This window comes from Agelaius phoeniceus, chromosome 4, assembly GCF_051311805.1.
Source record: "Agelaius phoeniceus isolate bAgePho1 chromosome 4, bAgePho1.hap1, whole genome shotgun sequence".
In the NCBI taxonomy this organism is placed as follows: Eukaryota; Metazoa; Chordata; class Aves; order Passeriformes; family Icteridae; genus Agelaius; species Agelaius phoeniceus.
The window spans coordinates 50704860-50729323 of record NC_135268.1 but is presented as its reverse complement, the minus strand read 5'-3'; the positions used below and the strand labels follow the sequence as shown (position 1 = coordinate 50729323).

The window sequence follows — 24464 nt, the reverse complement described above, 5'->3', positions numbered from 1 at the left end:
TCCTTCTTGAGAGGAAGCTTTTCATACATTTTAAAGAATCTTCCATATGGCCAGCAGAAAAAAATTCACTTTTCTCTGTAAATTGTTATTTCTTCTCTAATTGAAAGCTGCATTCTCAGAAGCTGCTGGGTTTGTTTCTTCTAACTTGAATATAATTTCTGGCACATGTTAAAATATGCCACTAGAAGATGTAATAGTTTCTTATAACACTTAATTTATCTAGATACTTAAAAAATTGACAATAAATGAAACTCATGTTAAAAAATATAGAGGAGGATATTACAATTCTCTAGTCTGATTTTCTGTGCAATAGGTTTGTATCAATTAACCTACTGATTCTGATAATGTTTGAAGTGAGAATGTAGACTTGGACTTTGGTATTAATAGTTACCTCTGTGCAACATAAGACAATGTTTACTCCAGTAAACCTGTAGCTTTACAGTTCACACTGAACATCTTAATGGAGAAGTTCCATAGATAATTTTTACAATATAATCTAGTGACAGCCTTGTCTTCCTGTCTGTTGTCTCACATCTGTATCCTACTGAGAATGGCTCAGGCTGAGGATGAAGAAGGGAACCTTGCACTACAGTATTGGTGGAGGATGTGTAGGAGGCAAGGGATTGAAAAAATTGGAAAGGAAGTTGTAAAGACTTGTATTCTCCCACTGGTAGAAAATTAGTTGTTCTGAGTAGTAAGTGTGGTGGTAGTTTTCAGGAAGTGTAACTTACTTCGAACCTCTTAGAAGTTAATGATTTCTGAAAAATAAACTGTGTATCTTTATCAAGTGTAGCTGAAAGGACTTTTTTTCACAGTAACCATGCAGAAAATCTCTATCAATTATCTGTTTGCACAGCTCTCTAATTATTAAACTGATATTTGAGTTGATCCCTTTCTGGCAGATAACACATGATTGTACAGCACTTCTGGCTTTGCTGAAAATATTAAACATCAAATGTTCTTTTATTTCTTCTCTTTGTTTTCAGAAATGGCTTGAATTTTTTCTTTAAGCTACTTGCTTGGGTTTACACGGGTTCTGCAAGTATGTTTTCAGAAGCCATACATTCTTTAGCAGACACATGTAACCAGGTGAGTGTTTTTTTCCATTCTTCTCAAGTTAGTACTTGTAATAAAACTGGGAATAAAGACAGATACTTACAATAGTTGTAATGCACTTGAATAAAAAAAATAGGATGCTTCTAAATTTGTATTAGTGTAAAAAGGAGAAGTCAGAATGTAGATTTTGAGGATTTTTAGAAATAAGTTGAAAGAGTAGAGTTGCAATAAGAACTGTACTCAGCTACTTCATGGATCATGAGGGGTACTTGAATCTAAAATTATTTTGGTTAGTGTTTTGGTTAAATGTTAACTAGAAATGCTTTTCCTGTCAGTTACTATAATACAATGACAGACTTTGTTACTTATTCATCTCTAGGTAGAATAATGATGAGGATTTGAGCATCTTGTTTTCTTTTTCTATTCCTTGATTACCTATCAGCCTGTCACAGCACAAGTAGGCACATATGTGGCATGTTTACTTTGAGAAGTAGAGTGGCAGGCTCAGAATTGGGCATATAATATTAATATGCAGGGATAAAATTAATCTTGTTTTCTCCAGTGTTTTCTAATTCAACTGATAAAGCTGGCATCCCCATAAATTTAAGTATTAAAGTGTGCGTTTTTTCACTTGGTCAAGTGTGTCAATGTACAGGTGAACCAAGTTTGCTAGTGGTATTATATATATTGAAGAGCTATTCTGTTTTTTAAATATCAAAGTTGAAAGTTCCACTGAGATGGGGAGGGTTTGTTTTGTTTTTCCAAATAATTGAGTGTGTGGTTTTGGGAAAAACACAGGAGAAGCCTTGCTTCCTCAAAGCAGCTTGCTGCTGCTAAGACTAATTGTTACTATGTTTCATTATCCATAGTCTTAAACAAAACACATGCTTTGCAAAATTCAGGTCTAGATTTATAACTTCCTGCATCAACAACTTAATACATGCCTAATTAAATATATCCCAGGTAGGCAATTTAGATAGCATAAGGTTATTTCTTCCTTCAAAATATGCTGACAAGTTGCAGTGTAAAGTTACTGCTTTAAATGTTGTCCTCACCCTACTACACCACAGTCTCAGTATAGTTTCTCTTCAAGAGGGATTTATTTAAATAGCTTTGTTCCCTGAGCAACTTCATTCCTTCACACTGAAGCACAGCAACAACACTTGTGATTGCACGTAATGTTAATTTTCAGTTGTGATTCTAAAATGATAATTAACAGTAATTATATATACACACCATATAATTGCATATATATTATGTATGTAGATATAACTAACAATTTTTTGGGAGTGGTAAATTTAGATGACAAATTTTGAGGATTATATTCCAGCTCTAATAAGATATCAGTACCAAAGCATATATGCAGTTCAACAATTTACATCTGCCTTTATCTTTCATGTTCAGTTGATACAGAAAGTTTCTAATTTTTTTTTAACTTCTTGTCTTAAATAGGCATTGCTAGCTTTGGGCATCAGTCAGTCTGCGAGGACACCTGACCCCAGTCATCCGTAAGCTTTTTGAGTAAATAAAGATTTTGCTAACTATATATAGCAGTAAGATCAGGCAGTTCTTGTTTGTGCATCACCTTGTTGTTTTGATTTGCTGTTTTGGGCCATTTTTGAGATGTATTGTTTCTGCTTTTACAACAGATAAAATAAGAAAAGGGTTTTCTTTCAAGCTCCAGGAGTTGCAGCTTCAATGGCTTGTTTCATGTGTTGGGGTATTTTTTGTTTGTTCTTTTTTTCCTGGTACACTTTTGCTATGTTTTATTTTAATTGCCATTATTCCTCTAAGTTGTTCTGGGCTCTTCTGCCTCTTCTAACTAATAGATCTGCTTTTAAAACACTGTTCATGTGAATCACGGGATTTTTTTTTTTTTAATAAAAATTACTTTTTGTAATTTTTGTCCTCTTCCTTTTTCAACAAAGTGCTTTTATGCAAGCTAGTTACTTGTACCATAAGGAGATGTGTTTGATATAAACTGTTCTTTGTTTGTATCTAGTAATAGGAATATTTCTTGGTAAGTTCTTACAAGTTCATGAAAGTTATAAGCTGCACTCTCCATTATATTTTCTCAGTGTTGAGCTGTTTTACTCCTCATATGTTTGGACAAGTCATTCATTCTTTAAGAACTACTTCAAAAATACATCTAATTTATGGGATTAGTTATGCTTTTTTTCATTAATTGCATCATTAAAATTTGAAAAATTTAAATCTTAAACTTGTGCAAATATTCATCATATCTCATTTCTCCCTCTTGCTCCTTTCCCTTTTTCCTCAATATAGAAGTGCACTGTTTGTAGATGGAGTTAAAACCAAAAAAAGGAATAAACACAAACTTTTAATATTGCTTTTATTCCTCCACTGCACTTAAAAACTGCCAGTGTTGGATGCCTGTAGTTAGCTGAACTACTGAGAGATGTGTAAATTTTATTCCCATTAAGTTAGCTTTATGAATTATGTAGACTGGCTGCTCACAAAACTAGAGTCCATATTTAGAAGTAGCATTTCACTAAAATCTTAAAGTGGTAGAAATGTTGTTTATTTTGGGGTTTTTTCAGTTGTAAAATAAAATCCTCAGTCATGGTACAAGAGCGAATACAGCTGTTTAAAACCAAGTTAGAAAAACATTTATGCTTGATATCCTTTTTCAAGTAGGTTTTTTTTTCCCTTGGATTAGATTGGATTTAGCAGCTTTGTTTTAAATAGATCTCAAGTCAGATGATGATAATTTAAGACATGTAAAAATTAATATGAGGCATGTTTGTAGAGATGTAGAATCTTATATTCCTAAAATAATTTTCTTGTCTTTCTTCTAGGTATGGTTTCACAAATATGCGCTATATTGCCTCCCTGATTAGTGGAGTGGGCATTTTCATGATGGGTGCAGGACTTTCTTGGTATCATGGGATCATAGGTTTACTCCACCCTCATCCTGTAGAATCTCTTCTCTGGGTAAGCTAATCTTGTTTGCTATTGTATTTAACACCAGTGACTTAATAAAAAATAGTGGCATAGTCTGAAACTCACTTCCTGAGTCAGTCTGAGTTCCAGCACAATTAACTCAAACTATTTTTAATGAAAATGTGTTTTAAGAAAAAAATCTTTAAACTATAGTTGATCCTGCAGCAAAATGAGCTGTTCTCTAAACCCTGCATCTTCCTTTCATATCTTCCCCCTCCAAGAGGTCCTGCTTTCCTGTTTTGGAATATATTGCATGATCCAATTATTATTGGTTTCCTTCTGTTTAGGGACAATTACATGACACTGTGGATAATGTGGTTCTGGAATGCTACTTTTGGATAGCCTGTGGTGAAAAGATCTGTAGAAATGTGCATTTAATATAATATCATATCTGATTCTTGTTTTTTTCTGTACAGGCATACTGCATTTTAGCAGGATCATTGGTATCAGAAGGAGGTATGCAGTTTCAAGTTTCTATTTAAGTATTTGTAATCTCTTAAGATAATAGCATTTCACAAATGTCAGTAATTACAGTAATAATTGATCTTTGCTTACACAGTGAAATTTTGAGCTCTGTTGCAAATACTTGTAAACAAACAAAAAGAAACATGTGAAAACTTTTTTTATGTATATGTCTGTATAGTAAGAAGTTGAAGAACACAAAATTAGGAAAGTAGGCATGGATTGACTTTTTGGTATTAAACTATCAATGAATATATCTGTTCTGATTTGTGTGGGAGACACACTTGTGGAAAAAAAAGTAACTATACTTTATTCAAAGTACCAACAATCAGTGCTTTCTTGATGATCTTGCTATGATATTATAACAAAAAGCTGCTCTTTTCAAAATGGAAACAAGTCCTTTTGCCTCTAACAATTTTCAGCAACAACTTTGTTGTTTCAGCCACCCTGCTTGTTGCTATAAATGAAATTCGGAGGAGTGCTCGAGCCAAGGGTCTCTCATTTTATCAATATGGTAAGTATCATTATGGCAGTAAGGTACGTGGTGTTATTTAAAACACAATCTGTTTGCTAGTATTTCCATAATGATAGAAACAATTTTCTGTTTTCCCTTTTACTTTTCCCTTTATTGATCTGTTTTCTATTCTACTAACAAATAACATTTTACAAATTAGATGAGAACTGTTGATTTAAGAGTTCTATTAAACACTTGGAAAAGTGCATGTATTTTTCAGGATAAATGCCCCTTTAATTTTTCTAACATTTTTGAGAAGCTGCCATAATTGGGCTTGTTCTGTGTATGTATAAATGCTTTCAGAAGTGTGAGCATATGCAAAAATTCAGTTTACACCTATATAATTGCATAAATTGTTCTTTTAAATTGCTGTTGTTGGTATAGTTTAAGTACAGTGCATAACAGAGTAAAGCTAAATTTTCAGAGCAATATAACTTTTTTGTGTTGTGTGTGCAGTTGTGCAGAGTCGTGATCCTAGTACCAACGTGGTGTTACTGGAGGATGCTGCAGCAGTCCTGAGCGTGGCTGTAGCTGCTACCTGTATGGGACTGACTTCTTTAACAGGTAAAATTCTGCATAGAGGCAGGCAGAATGTGGATTTTTTCCCATGTATGGATATGGACACAGAGCATTTAGTTTATATTGGTTGATTTAAATATGTCTCTGCTCTTAATTTCTGATACTTGTACTCTGTAAGCAGATTTTTGAGGTGTTTCACCATACAAACTAAGTTATTTTTTACTAAAGGTAAGATGATATGTATGCCAAGTGGTTCAAAGTGCATCATCTTTGCTGCATAGTTAAATTTTCTAAAGAGGGATGATTACTTACTCATCTCTTTTTAAGTATTGATTTTTTTAAAGAGAATAAATATTGGAATTTTGTTTCTTGTCATTGTCTCAATGACTTAATTGCAAGTTTCACTTTTATATAGAAGGAATTTTAAAATTTAATTTCTAGTTTCCTTCATCAACTTAAAAACACAGTACTATTTCTATAGGTCTGAGCATGAATAAGTGTTTGAAACTTATTAAGTACTATATTCCAGAAACAGTTAATATTTGCAAATTTTTGAGTTACTGGTAAAAGAACACTGGATTTTGTGCTGCTACCTATGTTTCAGTGTATATAACTTTGTGTATAAATTTATGTTTACTAATATAGAAACACATACAAACAAGAGTTTACTCATTTATTAGTCCTGCAGGCGACAGGAGTGGTCAAGGGACAGGAGGGACTTAAAGCTTTGTTTTATGATAATTTTTTTTGTTCCAGCTTCATCATGTTCCTCAATAGGAAAAAATTTCCACTGAATTAAGAAAAGAAAAAAGTAAAATAAATGGCCAACTAAAACAAAACAACCACCAACCAAAAAAATCTCACTAAAAAGCAAAACCCTGAAAACCCCTCAAAACTATGAACTCTTTTCAGTGTGAAATTAGAGTTCTCTGCTATGTTTTAGAAACACTCTGTGAAACTAATTTGCTATATCTCGTTTAGGAAACCCCTATTATGACAGTGTGGGGTCTCTGGGTGTTGGAACTTTGTTAGGAACTGTGTCAGCATTTCTAATCTACACTAACACTGAAGCCCTGCTGGGACGATCCATCGAGCCTGAGCAGCTGCAGCGGCTCACCGAGTTCCTGGAGAGTGATCCTGTAGTAAGGTAAGAACCTCTACAGCTCAGTCTCTACTATCAACAACCACAAACAAGAAAACAACATTTAATGAGAGAAATCTGGTAAGATTATTTTTAGTGTGGAGTCTTCTGTATTGGGATTCTAGAGTCTTTATTATTGCTAACTTCTATTTCTGTGCTAAAACTTTTAGTAAAAGAATACTTGTACCTCTTGGGTATTCAACAGCTAAAATAGCATTGCAGATACATTCTAACTGTCACATTAATTACAGGAATTGACAATGACCTAATGAGAAAGCCATCACAAACTTAAAACTATTTTCAAAGTCATGAAATGCAAGCACTTAAATTATACTATTATGTTGCTTGAATAGTTTATTAGCACCTAAATATTTAAATTCTGTTACTGTTAATATTCAGTGTGTGAAATTCTGTAGCAGTTGTCAGGACATGCTGCAGTAGTATATGATGCAATGGAGTCTTCATGTTACATGCCTATAAATTAACTCATTACTAATTTCTCCTTCTTAGCAAGTCTGCAATTTGTAGTAAACTGATAGCTCATAGTAATTCTAAATCTTGCTTAAATGCTTTTCAATGAGCTGTTTTAGCTTTACCCTATTAACCTTGATTTAGAAGCAAACTTCTTTTTGTTTTCTTTTAGATCTTTACTTAGGAATATATTTCTGTGTAAATCAGCTGAAGTATTGTAGTGCTTTTTTAATTTGAAGTAATTTTTGAGCTGTGGAGGGAAAAACTCCAAGTCCATTAGTTAATGATACCAGAGTACTTGAAAGGAACTAAGTGCTGGCACCATCACAGTTCCAAGCAGGAAGTCTGGATGACATGTCCTTCATTTCAGAAACTAAACAAGAAACCTGTTTGGAATAGAATTTTGTTAGAATTTGCACATGTCAGTAAATTAAGCATTTGTGGTGGCCCTGGATTAATCTGAATGGTGAAGGATGTGTCAACAGTGCTGTGTTAGAGTAGGTGAATTCACGTGTACATGACTTCTGTAGTTCTTTTTTCCAAAGTGCACAGGTGGCATTTGCTTGTCTCAGGCTGAAATAATAAAATTTTTCCTAGGCCAAGTACCATTTTATAATGTATTCCATCTTGTAGGTTGCTCTAACATCCCAACAGAGCAGACATAGTTCATGTTCTTCTTGCTGTAAACATTTTTTTTAAAAACAAGAAGTACCTTAATTAATAAAAACATAAATAATAAAAGAAATAAAAACTTGTGAGAAACTGTATATTTTGATTTTTTTGAGGTTAGAAGCTGAAACATGTTTAGGCGCTTATCATACTCTCTGTATTCACTTTGTCTTCAGTTATCTCTTTCTTAGATCCATGATGTTACCAGCTTTGATTCCTTTCAGTGCCCAGTTTGTCTTTGACTGAGTTCTTACAACAAGCCTGCTATCTCTAGCTTGGGTAACATACATCTTCTAAGATGACAACTGGTATTAATCTCAGTTCTCTGCAATGTAAACTTATATTACCCTTGCTCGTTACTAGGTATAGGTAGGTATGATTTGGAGAAAAGGCTGAAAAAAACAAACCTAAGGCTGAAATGAGGAAAAAAAATCATGGCAGCTGAAATGAGGAAGAGGAAGCCTTTTAATATTAAGTATTTCTTCAAAGGGCTACCTGTATATTTTCCTCAACATAAGCTTTGGACTTCTAGGAGTGTCAGCATTTTCATGAACATTCAAACTCACATTTTCTTAAATGGAGATGTGTAGTAGTGTGTTGTACTCTTACATATCCTTCTGAAACCAAATGTAAAAGAAAAAGCTCCTGATTACTGGCCTGCTTCTAATAGTGACTAATATTTGCTTTTTTATTTCAACCTTTCAGGGCTTTCATTTCTCAATGCATTGTTTTTTGCAGTTGCTGCTCCCAGAATATTCCTCCCTTATTCTTTCAGGCATGGTTTGCAATGTTTACTTTCAGATATGTTTTGCCAAATCAGAAGGAGATCTGTTAGGGAATCATTCAGTATTTCATCAGAAAGTATTTTAGATCCAAATTGACAAAAGGATCCAGGGGCTCTGAGATCTACTCCCTTAGCGCCTGTTAGCACCACACTTAAATTACTAACAGGGACTAAGGGAGTAGATCTCAGAGCCCCTGGATCCTTTTGTCAATTTGGATCTAAAATACTGCTTCCAGCAGTAGCTTGCCAGAACATTGTGATCCACTGCTAATTATAAAGTATTTGATTATCAGGCAATACTAACTGCTGTCCTGCTAAAATAAGTCTCTCTGGTGGTGATATTTTTTCAACTAAATCTTTGATTGATTCTTTTTTTTTTATTTTAATAACAAGATTGTTTGACAAGATCTACATTCCCTAAAATCTTAATGACTGGAATTAGTGTTCTTAATATAGAACTCTTCTCTCCACCTTTCTATTTTCCTTTGGTTGTCAGGTGAAACTGTCCTCACTTAAATAGGTGGACTTACTTACTCTTCTTAAATTTTGACACAGTGTTGTTAATCTGTTTTTTGTTTTAATTCTCATCAGCATTGCTAGATGAAAAATTAATTTGCCTCCACAGTTATTCTTAGTTCTTTTAACTCTTGAATATAAGTTGTGGAACCTGTTGGATTAGAAGCATTTTTTTGTCATTTAAATATCCAGTATGCTTCTCTGCTCTAAGTAGGGGAATGCTTTGTTGTACTAATATAATCTTGCTTTTTTAGATTAAGAAGACAATTACTGCATGATTTTTCCTATTCTGTTTCATCAGTAACAATTTTCCATTTCTGTCTAGTAGCAGGCTTGTTTCCATGTTATCCTTTGGTTTTGATATACTTAAAAAAAGTTGGTTTGTATCACGCTCTGTGACTTTTTCTTCTGCTTCTCCTTTTAGCTTGTTGGACTTTATAGTTTCTCCTTTCTTTTCATTTTTCTAAGTAATTTCTAGTTGTGTCCCATATTTAACTCATGATCCTGAATGAGCTTTCAGAGTTGTTCTCAGCTGGAAAATGATTTGATTTTATTTTTGCTATACAAACATTCAATTCTTAACTCTCATTGACATCTTTGGTGCATAAATCATGCTTGTGTTCAGCCTAACTGAACTGTGGGAGATTAGCCCTTCATAACTGTGAAATAAAATATGTGATGTGGTACAGATTCTGTCCTGATTCTGTTCTTATGGAATTTAATCACAGATTCCTAGACATAAGCTATTTTTAGTGACAGTTTCATCTTTAATTTTACTCCATTGTAACAGCTGTTGTGTAGTTGTGCTTCTGTTGTGCTGGAAAATCTGTCATTCTGGTTTGAATGAAAACCAAAAATATTACAACTAATTGCTCAAACCCAGTAACTTGATGTTCTCTGAAAAATTTTTCATTAATTTGAAACTTGCTCTTTTCCCTAGTTAGAATTTATGGTTTCTACTAACCATCCAGAAGCTTCCATAAGCAACCTTTGTAGCTTAAGATTTACCATACACATCTGTATTTTTGAATGATTAGTGATTTTTTTCCTTCTGACTCACTGTCTTATCTTTCCTGGGCAGATTATGTGCACTAAGGTAGACTGTTTTCCTTCATATTTATAGAATATGCTTAATTTCACTGAATTTTATCAGGTTACTGCTTGATGAGAATCTCAAATACCACTTGTTATCTTCTTACTTAGTGCTGATAGGCGCTTGATATGTCTTCGACATTTTTGAATCACATGGCTCCAAATTCTCTTTATTAACCCCATCTGTTATCTTAAATACCCTCTTTGGGATAAGGTAGTTTGATGCCATGTAGTTTGCTCCAATTAATACTGTTTTGATTTGATAACTTCCCACAGAATAGTTGTGTGAATTGGAATGGAGCTGGAAAGCCTTTATTGGTACCAGTAAGCTGATGGTTCTTTTCATCTGCTTAAATATTTACTAAGATGTATTTTTTTGTGTCTGTCTATTTAGTTAATGTTCTGTGTCTTTTTTAAGATGCTTACCTCTCCTCCACCCTGAGTATTACAAGAAGTATTCTGTAAAAATTTCCTGTGATTATTTATCTTAAAGTTTCTGTCTCCTGTTCTATTTTGGCTGTTCATTTGAACAGGCTCCTTCCAACATACATTCCTTCTGCTTTCTTCCTGCATTGCCTGTGAATTTATTTCTGATTTATAAAAATTCAGATACAAAGAAGCATTTTTAGTTGGGAAGAGTAAATTTGCTTAAGACAAAGGGCATGCTAAATTTACAGATTCTGTGACATTCCACAATTCAGTAAAGTTTAGTACTTTCCATCAAGTGAGCTGCATTGATGAATCTAAATCTTGTGTTAGAATTTACCAAATAGTCGAGAATGCATTTTTCTGTTAATAAAACTAAAAGTCTTTCAAATCTTTTATACTTGTTTTACTTTGAAAATGTTAGAAGCAAGAATTTAAAAAATGTGAACCTGTTGTGATTTGTGTCCCATGTTTTAGTGTCCACTTATTTTTTCTGTTGATGGGAATATATGGAAACTTGCTCTGCAGTGGCAATTTAAAATTTTCTTGGCTTTGAAGATAAACTGAGTTTTTGTTAATATAATTAGGAAAAAATCAAGTATTTTACTTTGTGTTTATTTCACTCTTGAAATTTATCACAGTATGTCTTGGTCCTGAGTTTGCTTTTTATCCCAGAAAAATTAAGAGCTTGTTTACTACCTGTATGCATGTATTAGAATTTGTCCAACAAGCTGGAACAAAACTCTGCTACAGAAACTCAGAATTTTTCAAGGGACCAAAATATAAACAGAGCTTTCATGTTCTAGTATTTATTAGGAGCCTTTAAATACAGAGAGATTTTCAGCATTTACAAACAGGTGTATCTTGATAAGCTGTGATTAATAGTTCTGAAGGATTAAAAATGAGTTCCAAACACAATATCCGTAACTTTTTCTTGAGTCAAATGTATTTTTGAAAACTCTCCAAAAGATCATGCATTTACCAACTTTAGGAAAGGACACTTCTATAATTGCAATGTGTCTTTTCAATAGTTCTCAACAGGTCATTGTTCCTTTCCTCAGAATTTAGGGTACTTAAAGGCTGTTAAATAGTGTCATGTACATGCACAAGAAATTCTCTGCAGTGGAAAATAAGTTTGGCTTAAACTTTTAACATAGAACGGGGAAATTGTCACATTTTTAATTGTGGATTTTTTTTAATATACTGTTAGTCTAGTTCTGAATCTGTGATACTTCTGGTTGTCTGTTCTTCTGTTGCAGTGATTTACAGATATGTTGGTGTTGCAGAAATCTGTGGAAGTGATATAACCAGTTAAACATAAATCAGTATTTAATTGAAGTGTGGGTGGGCAAAATGAGGTTATTTTGTCAAAGACTGACCTTTTGAAATTACAGGATCATTTTGTGGTGACAGTATTGTTAACATGAGAAGTCAAACTAGCTAGTGGTTTGTTCTATGTTATTTTACATTGTCTTTAAAAATGTATGTGTTTCAGAGCAATTCATGATGTTAAAGCCACAGACATGGGAATGAGCAAAGTGAGATTTAAGGCAGAAGTAGACTTTGATGGACGTGTTGTTACTCGGTCTTACCTGGAAAAACAAGACATTGAACAGCTGCTACAAGTATGTAGAAAAAATTGCTTTTGTAACCCCCAATATTTGATACTTACTTTCCAATTTCAAGTACCTCTAAACCCAAGACTTGAAAGTAGATGAGATACATTTCATTTCTTCTTTTGAAGGGTTGCAGATGTTCTTGCTTTATGTTAGTGTTTTAAATGTACTTAGAGAGATCTGTATTATGTGCTGCTGAAGAAGACCTACTTTGGGCCTGAGAAGGAGGAAGGCAGATGTTTTTTAACTCATTACCCTTGAGACTGGTTCATGTGATCAGAGCCAGGTGCTAATAATGCCAAGGTTGTGCATTTGCTCCCTGCACTGGCCATTCTTATAAATGTTGGAGTCAATAACCTTTGTGTGTCACTTCAACTCTCAATATTCTATGATTCTGTGATTGTTTTGTTAGAAAATACAGATCTGAAAAAACCAAACTGATGAGAACATAATTATTTCAATACATTTTTTGAATTACAAGATCTGCAGTTAAAACTAGAAGCTTGTCACCTGCAAATAGGCATCTGTTTTGACAGAGCCATTTGCCCTGGGTGTTGGTGGTGCAGTGCTGGGGTTTACAAGTCCAGCTGTTCAGACTTGGTGTGAATATGGATTGCCTGCATTATAATTTAGCATTTTGATGATGTTTAAGAATTAACCATCTTTAGTAAGTGTCAGTCTCTGATTTCAGTATAGTTCAGAGTAGCTTTTCTTAAGCTCTCTTTTCGAGACAGAACTAATTCTCTGCTGTATTCTACGTTGTAAAATTATGAAATATGAAGAAAATAATTATTTATCTAAATTAAAAGGAGAGCTTTAAGTGAGCAAAATGTTTTGACAAGACAATGTTTTTGTTTTCACTGGTAACTTTCTTATGTACATTTGTTTACAAAACTTCTTTTCTACCCTTTCAAAATGAAATACAGGTATCTGCATTTTGTCTGTCTATTAAGCATGCCTTAGAAGTTATGTGTACTTTTAAATTTTACATTATAAATTTTAAAATCATTAAGTCAGTATCCCAGTTTTAAAATCCTGTTAATGTCAAAATAAGAATTAGGAGTGTGTATGTATAGTGCAATATCTGACCTATTCATCTACAGGACTTCAATTTAATACATTTTGAGAGGAAGAGTGCTATCAGCTTTGTACCACTGAGACACTGCAAGTTTGCCTGATTTTATATTGCCAGTTGCTTTGCTGTTGCAGTTTTTAGTACACTAGCCTTCTTTTCATGGCTTTGTTAGCTTTTATTCTTTACCTGCTATTCCCTTTGGCAATTGCATGCAACCTCCACTAGTTCTTACAATACCTCAAGTATTGTTGGGAAAGATCTTCCTGATTGATTCTAGGTTGGCAACTGCTTCTTTCACAGGTCATTGTTGTTACATGTGGTAACCTCATGTCAGCTATAAAAGTGTCATTGAAGGATAGCTCCTTTCAGAAGGCTTCAGCCATCTGAAGTCAAAGGCAGACAGTGTGCTTGCCTTTTGACCTATACTTTTTCAAATAAGCAGCTCATTCAACTAGCACTGCTGACAACGTTATTCTTTCTACAGTTGTGAAGTATTTGTGGAAATGCTGTCATTTAGATTACCTTGTTTTTCTTGTTAGACTTGCTGTGATTGTAGCCATGGGTTATTGTGGTTGAGGTATGTTTGAAGCTTGCTCTTGCTTCTTCAGTATTGGAGTAGTGAGAAGGGAAGAGAAGTTGCAGTCATGCACTTGTATGCACAAGAAGAATAAGTTGTTTCATAGTTTGTCTTTTTGCAATAACCTATTTATCCTAAACATACTTCAGCTGAGATAAACTACAGGACAAATGGTTTCCAGACAGGTTGGTGTGAGACCTCTAAGGAAAGCTCATGGCTTTAAACTGAAAGGTGATAGACATAAAGTGGATACAAGAAAAAACTCTACTGTGGTGGTCAGGGTAGTGGGACAGTGGAACAGGTTGCCTAGAGAAGCTGTGGATGTCCCATCCCTGGAGCTGTTTAGAGCTGGGTTGGATAGGGCCCTGAGTAACCTGGTGTAGCAGAAAGTGTCCCTGCCCATGGCAGTGGGTAACAACTAGGTGATCTTTAAGGACCTTTCTGACCCAAACCATTGTGTCATTCTATGGCAATACTGTAGTACCTGCTTTGGTGCTGCTGCTGTCTATGGGGTTTTGGAGGGTGGAGTTTAAAATCCTGTCTTCCTTAATCTCATTCCTTCCCTTTTTTATGCTGTTGGTCTCTTAGTCTGACTTCCTGTCAACTGTCTTCAAGTTTCTGATATTATGGAGGAGTCATATTTACAACAGTGTTTGTCATAATCCTTGTGGCCTTTCAGATGGGTTGGTAATGTAATGCCCAGAGAAGACAGTGTGATGGAATAGGAAGAATGTAGAAAATGGAGAAAGAATACACAGCAAGGCAGAGCAGGATATTCTTTCTCCATTTTCTACATTCTTCCTATTCCATGTGAATGTAGAAAATGGAGAAAGAATATCCTGCTCTGCCTTGCTGTGAGGAATACCTCAGAAACTTCTAGAAAATGAATGAAATTCTCTAAACTTATTTGGAAACTTAAGGAGGAAATCAATTGAAGATAGAAGAAGGTTTTGTATTAAATGCAGGTGTAATGACAGAGCCAGCTGTTTTCATCAACTAGATGCTACTCTTCTGGGTCTTTGAGACACAGGAACAGATGATGTTTTGAGAGTAAATGGCAAAAGCTGAAGTGTTTTGTTTAGGTTTTTTTTCCTCCCTCTTGAAATATGTCAAGACCCTCTGGAGTGTTATTCCTTTATTTTCTTTTCCTCGTCTCAATCTCTTAAATTTAATTTCTTCCTAGGAAATTCAGCAAGTGAAAACCCTTGAAGAATTAGAAGCCTTTATGCTTAAGCATGGTGAGAATATCGTTGACACGCTGGGAGCTGAAGTAGACAGACTTGAGAAGGACCTGAAGGTAAATTTAACTGCTTATTAGTGAGTGCTTATTCTGTGATTTATTTTAAACAAAATTCTGCATCTACTTTCTGGGATTTAATTTGTAAATATGAGAGAGGGAAGGAAGTTGATATTACAAATGGAGATTTTCTTGCTCTAGTATTATTATCTAAGTTCTGGCCACCAGCAAATCCTTACTTTTCCACTGATCCATTTATTAAATTTTTTGTTCCATTTTATACCAACATAGAAAAAATTTTCATTCAATAGACCTGAATGTGTCTTTTTTACTGTATTCTCAGAATGCTAGACTATTTATAGGCTGTTGAAGTCTGTTTTGGCTGTAAAAAAGAATTTTTTTTAACTGGTTCTAAGAATTATATCAAATATTTCTGTGTGATGGGACTGCTACTCAACAACTTTGACTCTTGTTGAAGCTGTACAGTGTTTATTTTACTTTACAAAAGCCTCTCAGCTGTCTTATATTTTGTTTCACTATGCAATTTAAATGTCCTCTGGCTGATGCAAGAAAGGGTTGTTCCCATTTTTGATTTTGTAAGTATATTGGGGCTGTCAGTCTTACCTTCCTGGTATGAATTCAGAGCTACAGTATACTGACCCCCAGACAAATGCAGTCCTGCCATGAGACACTACTCAAGAGCATGTCTGTCCCTGCTTGTTATATTTCATGAATATTCTAGTTTAAGTTTCTGTCTCTAGGGTTGTCCTGTTTAAGAATCAAAATATTATGGTTTTTTTTTAATTGCATCATCTGAATCAGTTCTTCATGCGTGTTTTTTGAGGAGCAGGATCGTGCCTAAATTTTTTGTAAACATGGATACTGCTTTTTGGTATAGGCATATGTATATGTAGTGATTGTGTTGGTATTGAATATGCTTTACTAAATACACTAGTCAGGTTCACATGCTGGATGTCTTTGAAGTCATGACTTTCTCATGGACTGTACAATTCATGTAATGGTGATAACATATTTCTATAATATCAGAAAATACATGTTTCTTAATAGAAACAGTGTTCTGAATTTTTATAAATAGCTTCAGTGGCAGAGAACAAATTATTTCAGCAATCTTACCCATTGTTCAGGAAAGTATCTGTTAAAACTTTAAGAAAGTGAGATATTTATATACGTGTGTATCTGAACAGTTTGTATAAAACTCTACTGCCTTGCTAAAATGAGAGCACCTCCATACTTTATAAAGCATAAGAACTAATTTATCTGTGATGTTGAAAAATATTTTTCAAATAAAAAGATGACTTAGCCTTCCAAAAATGCCTTATAATATGGACAATGTTTATTGTTTTAAAATAGTCCCTATGTTACCCAAAAAGGAGATTTGTCATCCAATTGACAACATCATACCAGAAACACATTACTTGTAACCATGTGCAAAAATGTATTCGAATATTTTCAATTCATTGTTTTAAAATTTTATTTCAGCAACGAAATCCTGATGTCCGTCATGTGGATTTGGAGATACTGTAGACTTGAACAGGAGAAGCCTCCAGGTTGCTGCCCTTGTGGGAAGAAGTGACATAAAGGGCTGCAAAGCTTCTGGGATTGCAGAACCTCAGCACCATACCTCGCTTCCTTTGCCCTCAGCTTCCTGGACTCTCAGCACTGCTTCTGTTTCTGGAAGAGCGCTAGACTTGCAGACAAAAATTTCCATGGAAAAATCAATTTCAAAAAGCTATTTGAGTTAAATTCCACAGGAGAGTCTGTCCAAGAATATTTACTGCGATTCAGAACTTACAACCTGAGGTTTAGTTAGGCAAATACAGCTGCCTGAAACTATACAACACATGTAGTTTTTCCATTTGTGTCCCTTTGCAGTCTGTTTGCACTTCTTTAGTTTCTTTCAAGACATCATTAAAGGTTCTTGGGAGATATTAAGATTAGATAGGAAGAGTTTGTTCCAGTGGAACCTGCCAACCTTAAATTGTAATATTTCAACTATGTGATTGTTTCACAGTTTTTCTTTTCTATGAGATAAATTGTTTCATATGGGCGCTGGCCTTATCTCAATGACCATGACCTAGAAACCTGTTTTTTGCCACCATTACTACTGCACTTGAGGAAGATGAGGCTTTTCACCTGAGAGGAGCCAGCTGGGTGGGTTTAGCCAGACACATTGAGTTACTGTGAAAAATTACTGAGTACAAATTTTGGTGCATTTCCTCTCTTAAAATTTTGGGTTTTTTTCCCTACTTTAACATTTGTTTTCTTATTTGTAAGTATCTTCAGATGTGATCTGGGAGATATTTATGGTAGTGCTTATTAAAAGTTACCTGGCATTTTTGGCTTTTTATATTTTAATAGACTCTATTGCCAGATATGGGCTTTGCTAGAAGATATGAGAGATGTAGCTGGAATATATAATAGTAAAAAATGATCTATTTATAATTAAACAAATGAATACATTGTATTTTTAATTTATTTGCCTTTAGATATTACCTGAATTCAGAACCACTTCCTCTGAATTTTTGTATAACTTGACCTTGCTTGTTTGGGAAAATAGAGTAATTCTATCAGTGGTCCTCAACAATCCAGAGATAAGTGATTAGTTTATAACTTGGAAATGTGAAATTCTAGAGCTGTGTACAATTGTCTCAAGGCTTTCTGCAGTAGGTACTCAAGTTGTACCAGATTCTTTGAGACCCAGTCTTTACTAATTAGGCCATGAGTACTGAACATGCAAGTTGAAATATAAGTGAAATAACCATATTTAAGTAGCACTGAGGAAAAGTCTTTATGCACTTTAATGTAAAATAAGATTTACTCATGGGTGACAGGTGGCAATAAGACCATCCTAGTAACTCAGTTGCTGGGTAATGGCTGAATTGCTGAAAGAAGAAATGTTGATATGAAACAAAAGTCTTCAAAATCAATTTAAGGTTATATTATAAGCATTGCAGCAAATAATTGTGGAGACCAATATGTACAGATTTGACTAAAAGCATTTTAGTATTTTTTTTTCATACTAGGTGTCTCTTTACCAGTGAACAATGAGAGTTTAAAATTACATGCCTTTTTGACAACTGCAAAGCACTTTGCATGCTGGTCATTTTAGGTAGAAAAACATTCCAGAGTTAAGTTACAGATGGGGCTTCACATACAGTAATTGTGGGTGAAAGGATCTTCTTGGTACCCTTTTCCATAATTCCTATTCACTGGTGGCTTCTTTATAGCATATTACCTTATGATGGCTAATTCAAAAGAAGGCTTACTTTATCTGGTTTTCTCCTATTGCAAAACTAGGTAGTATATTTAAGCCTGATGATTTAAAATGCAGTTTAAAGGTAATTTGGAAGTCTCCCATATCAAATAAATAAGGCATATTTTTAGCACATTATAAATAATTTACCTTTCTCCTCACCCTTCTATGTAAAATTCATCTCATCTCAGTGTGCACTCTCCTGGTATTAGTCTTATTCATGAAGAGCACTGGAATCTGGTAATGCATAACCTGTTTTCTTCTCCCTGGAATATTTATATGCATTTTGAATTTGAATAAACACATTAATAAACCAGAGATTTCAGAAATCAAAAACCTGAAGAGAGGTAAAACTGGGAAAATGTTCTTCTTGCAGAGGTTAGTGAAGACAGCCAATGTGATCCAACTGGTTTGCATGCTGGAGTTACTGATGAATGAGTAGTGTCAGTGTGCAGAACTTTCACAGGGCAGAACTTTCCCTGCAAGCTTAGTAAATGTTATCTCAATAGCAAAGTGTTCCTGTATCATTTGCAAGAGGAGGTATGAGCTTATATTCTTACAAGACATCTGCTCCAAAAGCCTATTAAAATGTTTTTTTTTTTATTCACTGGAGGAGTAATTCATCTGAATTTTGATCTTAGTGTCCTTATTTGAGTCAGAAGAACACCCATTCACACCTTTTGTTTATATTCAAGAAAGAATTGAGTTAATTGTATCCTAGTTTGCTGATTATAGCATCACAATGTGTTAAATTCAAGATGCCAGGACTTGAGTGTTTTTGGGTACATTACTGTTGACCAGTCTGAGGACCCAGTTCCAAAAAGGCAGGCAGACTGGTTTTGGCAGTACCTTGGAAGTTTACATGTCATGCAGTTGGGTGGAAGTGCTGATTCATTGAGCCTCCCAGGTTCGAAAGAATAGTAATTCCAAGCTGTTACATTTTAATTTATATGTTAAAATTCACAAATTGTTTTTAACAGATATGACATTTTTACTGCTTTTTTTTTCTTTAACTGCCTTTATAGTCAAAACTTTGAGGTAATGTGGGTCCACTACTTAGTTTACTTTTATTTTAATGTTTTTGAGGAAAATAATTAGCTAATAAATTTACATTTACATTATAGAGTCCTCAGATTAAAGAACTGTACATGTGTGAAGGAGTGAATTTTTCTTTATCACAAATGGAATTACAAAATGGGTTTTTTCACAGAGTTTAAGGAAAATAAGTGAGGATTTACCTAAAAATAAAGTTATATCCTAGGATTTTTTCATTTAAGGTTGTGGTGTTTTAAAATAATTTATTTCTGTAGACTGGCTTTGCAGGTTCTATTTTTTCAAATTTTGTTCAAAGTATGGCTGCCCACCCTCTCTGCTTTGTGGAAGATTTCTTACATGCTGTGCAGTGACTCATAGTTCTGTAAAACTTGAAATGTTTTAGAAACTTGTCTTAGTGTTCCAATATACTGAATGATCTGAATGTATTTGAAGTCCAAGTTGGCTGGATACTAATAATGGATTTTTCTATAGAGTTTTTTTTTCTGTAAAGGATAAAAATTTGAAGTGATTGTCTTTCCCCAAGCAATGAACTTCAAGTATAAATTGTCTCCATTATACACTGGAATTCAGCATTTGATGTGGTGTCCCTTTCCCCCTCCCCTTTTAAAGCATTGATGAAGGATACAGGGCCAGTAGTAAACAGCCCAGTGGATTACTGTGTTACAGGGACTGTTTGGTGGTTTGTGTTCTGCTCCAGAAGTACTGGGGGGAGCACATTTTTACAAGGACAAGTTTACATCCTTTATTCCCTGTGACTTATCCTTGAACTGAAGACTTTTAAACTCTATTTTTTTCCTTCCTTGAATTCCCACACAGATTTTATTGTTTTTTTTAAAGTAACTCTTACTTTTTGAGGAAGAAGCTATTATGAACATCTTATGTTTTTAAAAGCAGGGGTGAATTCTACTCTTGATCTGTGAATTTGGTACTGTACTTCATGTTCATTAATAGTTAAGAATAGTGATTACTGCTTTGAAAGTTACAAACCATGTTAGCCAAAACCAAGTTTTCTGATCCTGTCAGATTCTTTTTCATCAGTGTCTGGAGACTCATTTTTTGAGAGATTTCTACTGCCCCCTCTTTGATAAAAGGAGAGTACAGGAATATTTTTAGGTATGTTTTGTCTATTATACATTGATTGCAGTCCTGTGTCCTCTTTATTTGTAATAATTTTAGCTGTTTTTTCTTTTTTTTCTGTAACAAAGAAAAAAATATGCATTATAGAAGTAGCTCTAATAGTGATGAGTACATCAAATACAGTCTTCATGCAAAGAGTTTTCATGCCCCTGTCTATTCAAAGCGTGGCAATTTTTGAAAATTATCAATGAAGTAGTCCTTTTTCTAAACTTGACTTAGATGTTTTCCTTAGAGAGGAAACCAGAGCACCATATTGTTTAAGATTTGAAAAAAATGTGTTTCCTTTTATGGTCCTATGTTCTTGAGGCATTTTGGCATGGTAGAACGATTGATGAATATTGACTCCTGTACAAAACCTGCCCTTCTGTGCATACCCAAAGGCTTAAAGAAGTGAGTATAAAATGACAATGTGCTTTTTTTCCTTCTAGCTTAAGTATTGTGCTGCTTCTATTCTTATTGTTGTCTCTGAATAGAGAGTACCACTAACATCTCTCTTGCAGTTTACCTGCATAATGTAAATGAGAAGTTGAGATGTACCAAAAAGACTTGTTTTTAATAGAGGGTTTGCATAGCTTAAGTAATTTTTCCTTTCTTGTTAGTGAGACACAAATCATTAAGATCAAAAGTAGACTGTATTACATAAAAAAAGAAATAGGAATCCAGACTCTAAAGCACAGTAGTTCAATTTTTGAAATGTATGTCCTTGGAGGAAAATAAAACAGAAGCTTTAAGTGGATGTATGGTCTATAAAAGCTGCAGTCAGGCAGGCTTTGCTGAAGCAGAAGAAATTAAACTAAAAGTATATGATTAAAAGAAAAGAATCCAAGGAAGGAAAAGACCCAAGTCATTGAGCACCTGGAAACAAGAAAGGATGAAAATCATCTAAAAAACTTATCCAGAAATAAGAAGTAATGATTGGAGAAGAAAAGAACAGTAAGAAATGATATTTTATTAGAATGTATAAAACTAGGTAGAATGAGGTTTTCTTACTTTTACCAATATTCTGATAGTTGAGTAATTCCCCCAGCAAAAACTCTTTTTTCCTATACCGAAAATCAGAGCCTCTAACTATGTCCTGTTATGGTGTTCAGCCTTGCAGGTACAAACCTGTTTGTCCACTGAAAGCTGTTGAGGGTGATGTTGTAATCTCAGTTTTTGCTGGTGAGGTATGTGTTTGGTAAGTGGAGGGTGAGTAATGTTATTTGTGGAAGTGGGAGCTGGAGTGAATTAAAGAGAAAATTAATTGATTATTTTAGAAGATGACTGAAGCACCATACTGAGTGTGCTGTGGGAAAAGAAGTGCTCTGTTCTAAGGTCTGCAGAATCCTTGCAGTGGACTGTAGTCATTGATGAATACATTAGTCTTTATTTTTCAATTTGCTGAGATGTCTGTGGATAATTAAATCACATTCTGAAGAGGAGATAAAGCATTCAAAAGGTAATGTGAAAAGGATGTATGTTTTTTAAATACCACAGACACTATAGTACATTATAATAGATAGGCAGAAAATATTCTGTATTACGTAGCATGCTTGTGGACATTTTTTTCCTGTGTAAATCAAAGCCACCAATTAAAATGAAAGGTGGTGGTTACTTTTTAGAAGTGTTACACTAACAGCAAGCCCAGTCAAGTTTTTGTATAGCCAGCATTCAAAGTTCTGTTCTGGGGAAGAGGTGCCTGTTAAAATAGTGGAATACAGGTCCATAATCTAGCATAAATTTGGGTTTTGTAATCTAAATTTAGACTGTGTTAAAAACTTTTGAGGTTGTGATCAGCTGCTTCAAATCTGAAGTCAGAAGGAAAAAAAAGCAATGATGTGTAAATGATGTAATATAAAAGGGATTTTGTAAGTTTCTCTTCAAATTAAATGTGCTGAAGGACTGTGTGAAAAGTGTTCGAAAAATGCCTAAACTGTTTGGAAAGCATTTTGGCTATTGCCAAGATGGTATTAAATTTGAAAGTCAACAGTGAGGATTTTTCACTTGTGGTAGAAGTTTCAAAGGACAATGTCAAAGTCAAAATCCATTTTTCCATTTTGCAGTCTTTTAATCAGATTCACCAGCCCCCTCCCCACTCCATGCCTTGCATTTTGTGTATTGGCTTTTTCATTCTGTGTCTTGGTTACTCCATATTAGTTTGGGGAAGTCATTTTGATTTGTGAGGTGTAGACATTGGAATACTTACCTGCATATGTTCTTTGTTTTGTAATTATACTTGAATTCAGTACATTCTGTATCATGGCTGGAAATTGTAATTACTCAGTAAAATGTTACATAGCCAGTAAGGGTTGTGTTCTGTTAATTTAAGCAATTTTATATGTATTGAAAAAGTAAGCAATAACACTGGCTTTAGGCAGCTGATGATTTGCTGTGTTTCTGAATTCCCATTGCATATAACTATTTTATGGATGCAAAACAAAACACAGGTTCAACCTCACTGCAGCTCTGCCTTTCATCCTATTCACTCCCTCCCTCAAAGAGGGTGGTTCCTTCCCCAGTGCTGGGAAAACTCTTTTGGCCCAGCTCAGAGGCCCCAGTGGCACTGGCTCTGGTTTGGACTGCCTGTCCTGATCCAGGGTTGAGGATGACATGAAGAAAGGTAGTACTACAGATGGGTTGCATGTCTGTGTATAGCCAAGGGTGTGAAGAATTCCTTGAAGAGGTTGGATTTATGTGTTAGGCTTGCATAGTAACCATAGCTTCACAATCCCAGCAAAGCTGTCCAAGCCTCTTAAGAAAAAGCTTGAAATTAGTCAGCTTAGAAAGGATTTAATGTACTGTCTGGTACACTTAAGTGCCACTTTTTATCACTAATACCAATAAAACTTCTTATTTATCCAGTTATGGGAAGAACTGCTTCTAATTGGGCTAAAAAATTTATGTGGTTGGAAAGAAGAGTCAAAAATGTCCAAAATCTGGCTGATGAAGTGGAGAAACTTGAAAAATTGGTTTTTGTCCGTATGGTATCAGATATCAGAAATAAAGTGGTCAAGCAACATATTGCAGGAAAGATTTTGGCTATGCACTATATGTCCATATTGCTAAAGATGTTTCATTTCATAGTTTAGAGACACCCCTTTTCAAGGGAAGTTTGTTGGTTTCCTATGGTTTTGTTGTGCTTGCTTTTTTTTTCTCTAATGAAATAAATGGCTTAAGGTCCACCTGAACCGAGAAGTGACAGACTTGAGGCCTCATCTCTTGTCTATTTGAGGTCAAGTTCAAATACTGGGCTATCTTTGGGCTCTTGGAATAACCAAGCAAGTGGTCTCAGGCACTTTGAAAGAGGGAGAGAGAGAGCTCTGTCATTTCACGTGATGTGACCTGGAATGGTCAAAATCCTTTCTTTATTTGCAGTCTGGCATTTATTGAAAGGTCATTCCAAAATAATTGTGTTAAACTGGGGGGTAATGGGCTGAAGTGGGACCTTGCAGTCAGCTGGTTGAGGTGATTTTAAAAGTCCTGTTCAAGAATGAGTTTTGTCTGTCTTTGCAAATATTTTTATGAGGGACTTATTAAAAGATCATGAAAAATAAACCTTCCTTTAGTGTTTGAATGAAACTTTTTTTTGAAAACCCTAGGAAAAGGGACATAGTTTCTTCTTTCACAGAAGTTGTGACAGCTCAGCTCCCAATAAATTACGTGTATTGATTTACCCAAGCTCTTTGTGATTTTATTATTTTTTTTAATTTAGACTTCAGTTCTGAGGCTGAATTGGAGCTTAGTAAGATCTTTTCTAGGTTCTCTTTCTTCCATCTGAGGTGACTGAAATGTTATTCATTGCTCTAGTGTAAACTGATATTCAGTGTTTTAGAGAAATATTTTTTTTACCCCAAATACTGATTCAACAGCAGTTTGCTATTAAATCAGGCTACTCTGGA

General features: G+C 34.5%; 1 protein-coding gene across 2 annotated transcripts in view; it reads left to right on the top strand.

Annotated features, from left to right (window-relative positions):
- SLC30A9 (solute carrier family 30 member 9) overlaps window positions 1-24238 on the top strand; it is a 35071-nt gene extending 10833 nt beyond the window's left edge. The window contains exons 9-18 of one of the 2 annotated variants that reach the window (XM_054633788.2): window positions 987-1089; window positions 2509-2564; window positions 3876-4011; window positions 4437-4476; window positions 4925-4996; window positions 5453-5560; window positions 6497-6662; window positions 12110-12239; window positions 15066-15179; window positions 16620-24238. In XM_054633788.2, the coding sequence (XP_054489763.1) occupies window positions 987-1089; window positions 2509-2564; window positions 3876-4011; window positions 4437-4476; window positions 4925-4996; window positions 5453-5560; window positions 6497-6662; window positions 12110-12239; window positions 15066-15179; window positions 16620-16664 (970 nt within the window). In that variant the 3' untranslated portion in view covers window positions 16665-24238. The remainder of the gene's footprint in view (window positions 1-986; window positions 1090-2508; window positions 2565-3875; window positions 4012-4436; window positions 4477-4924; window positions 4997-5452; window positions 5561-6496; window positions 6663-12109; window positions 12240-15065; window positions 15180-16619) is intronic. The other variant, XR_008534345.2, reaches the window with a different exon arrangement.
- Window positions 24239-24464: the final 226 nt, after the last annotated feature.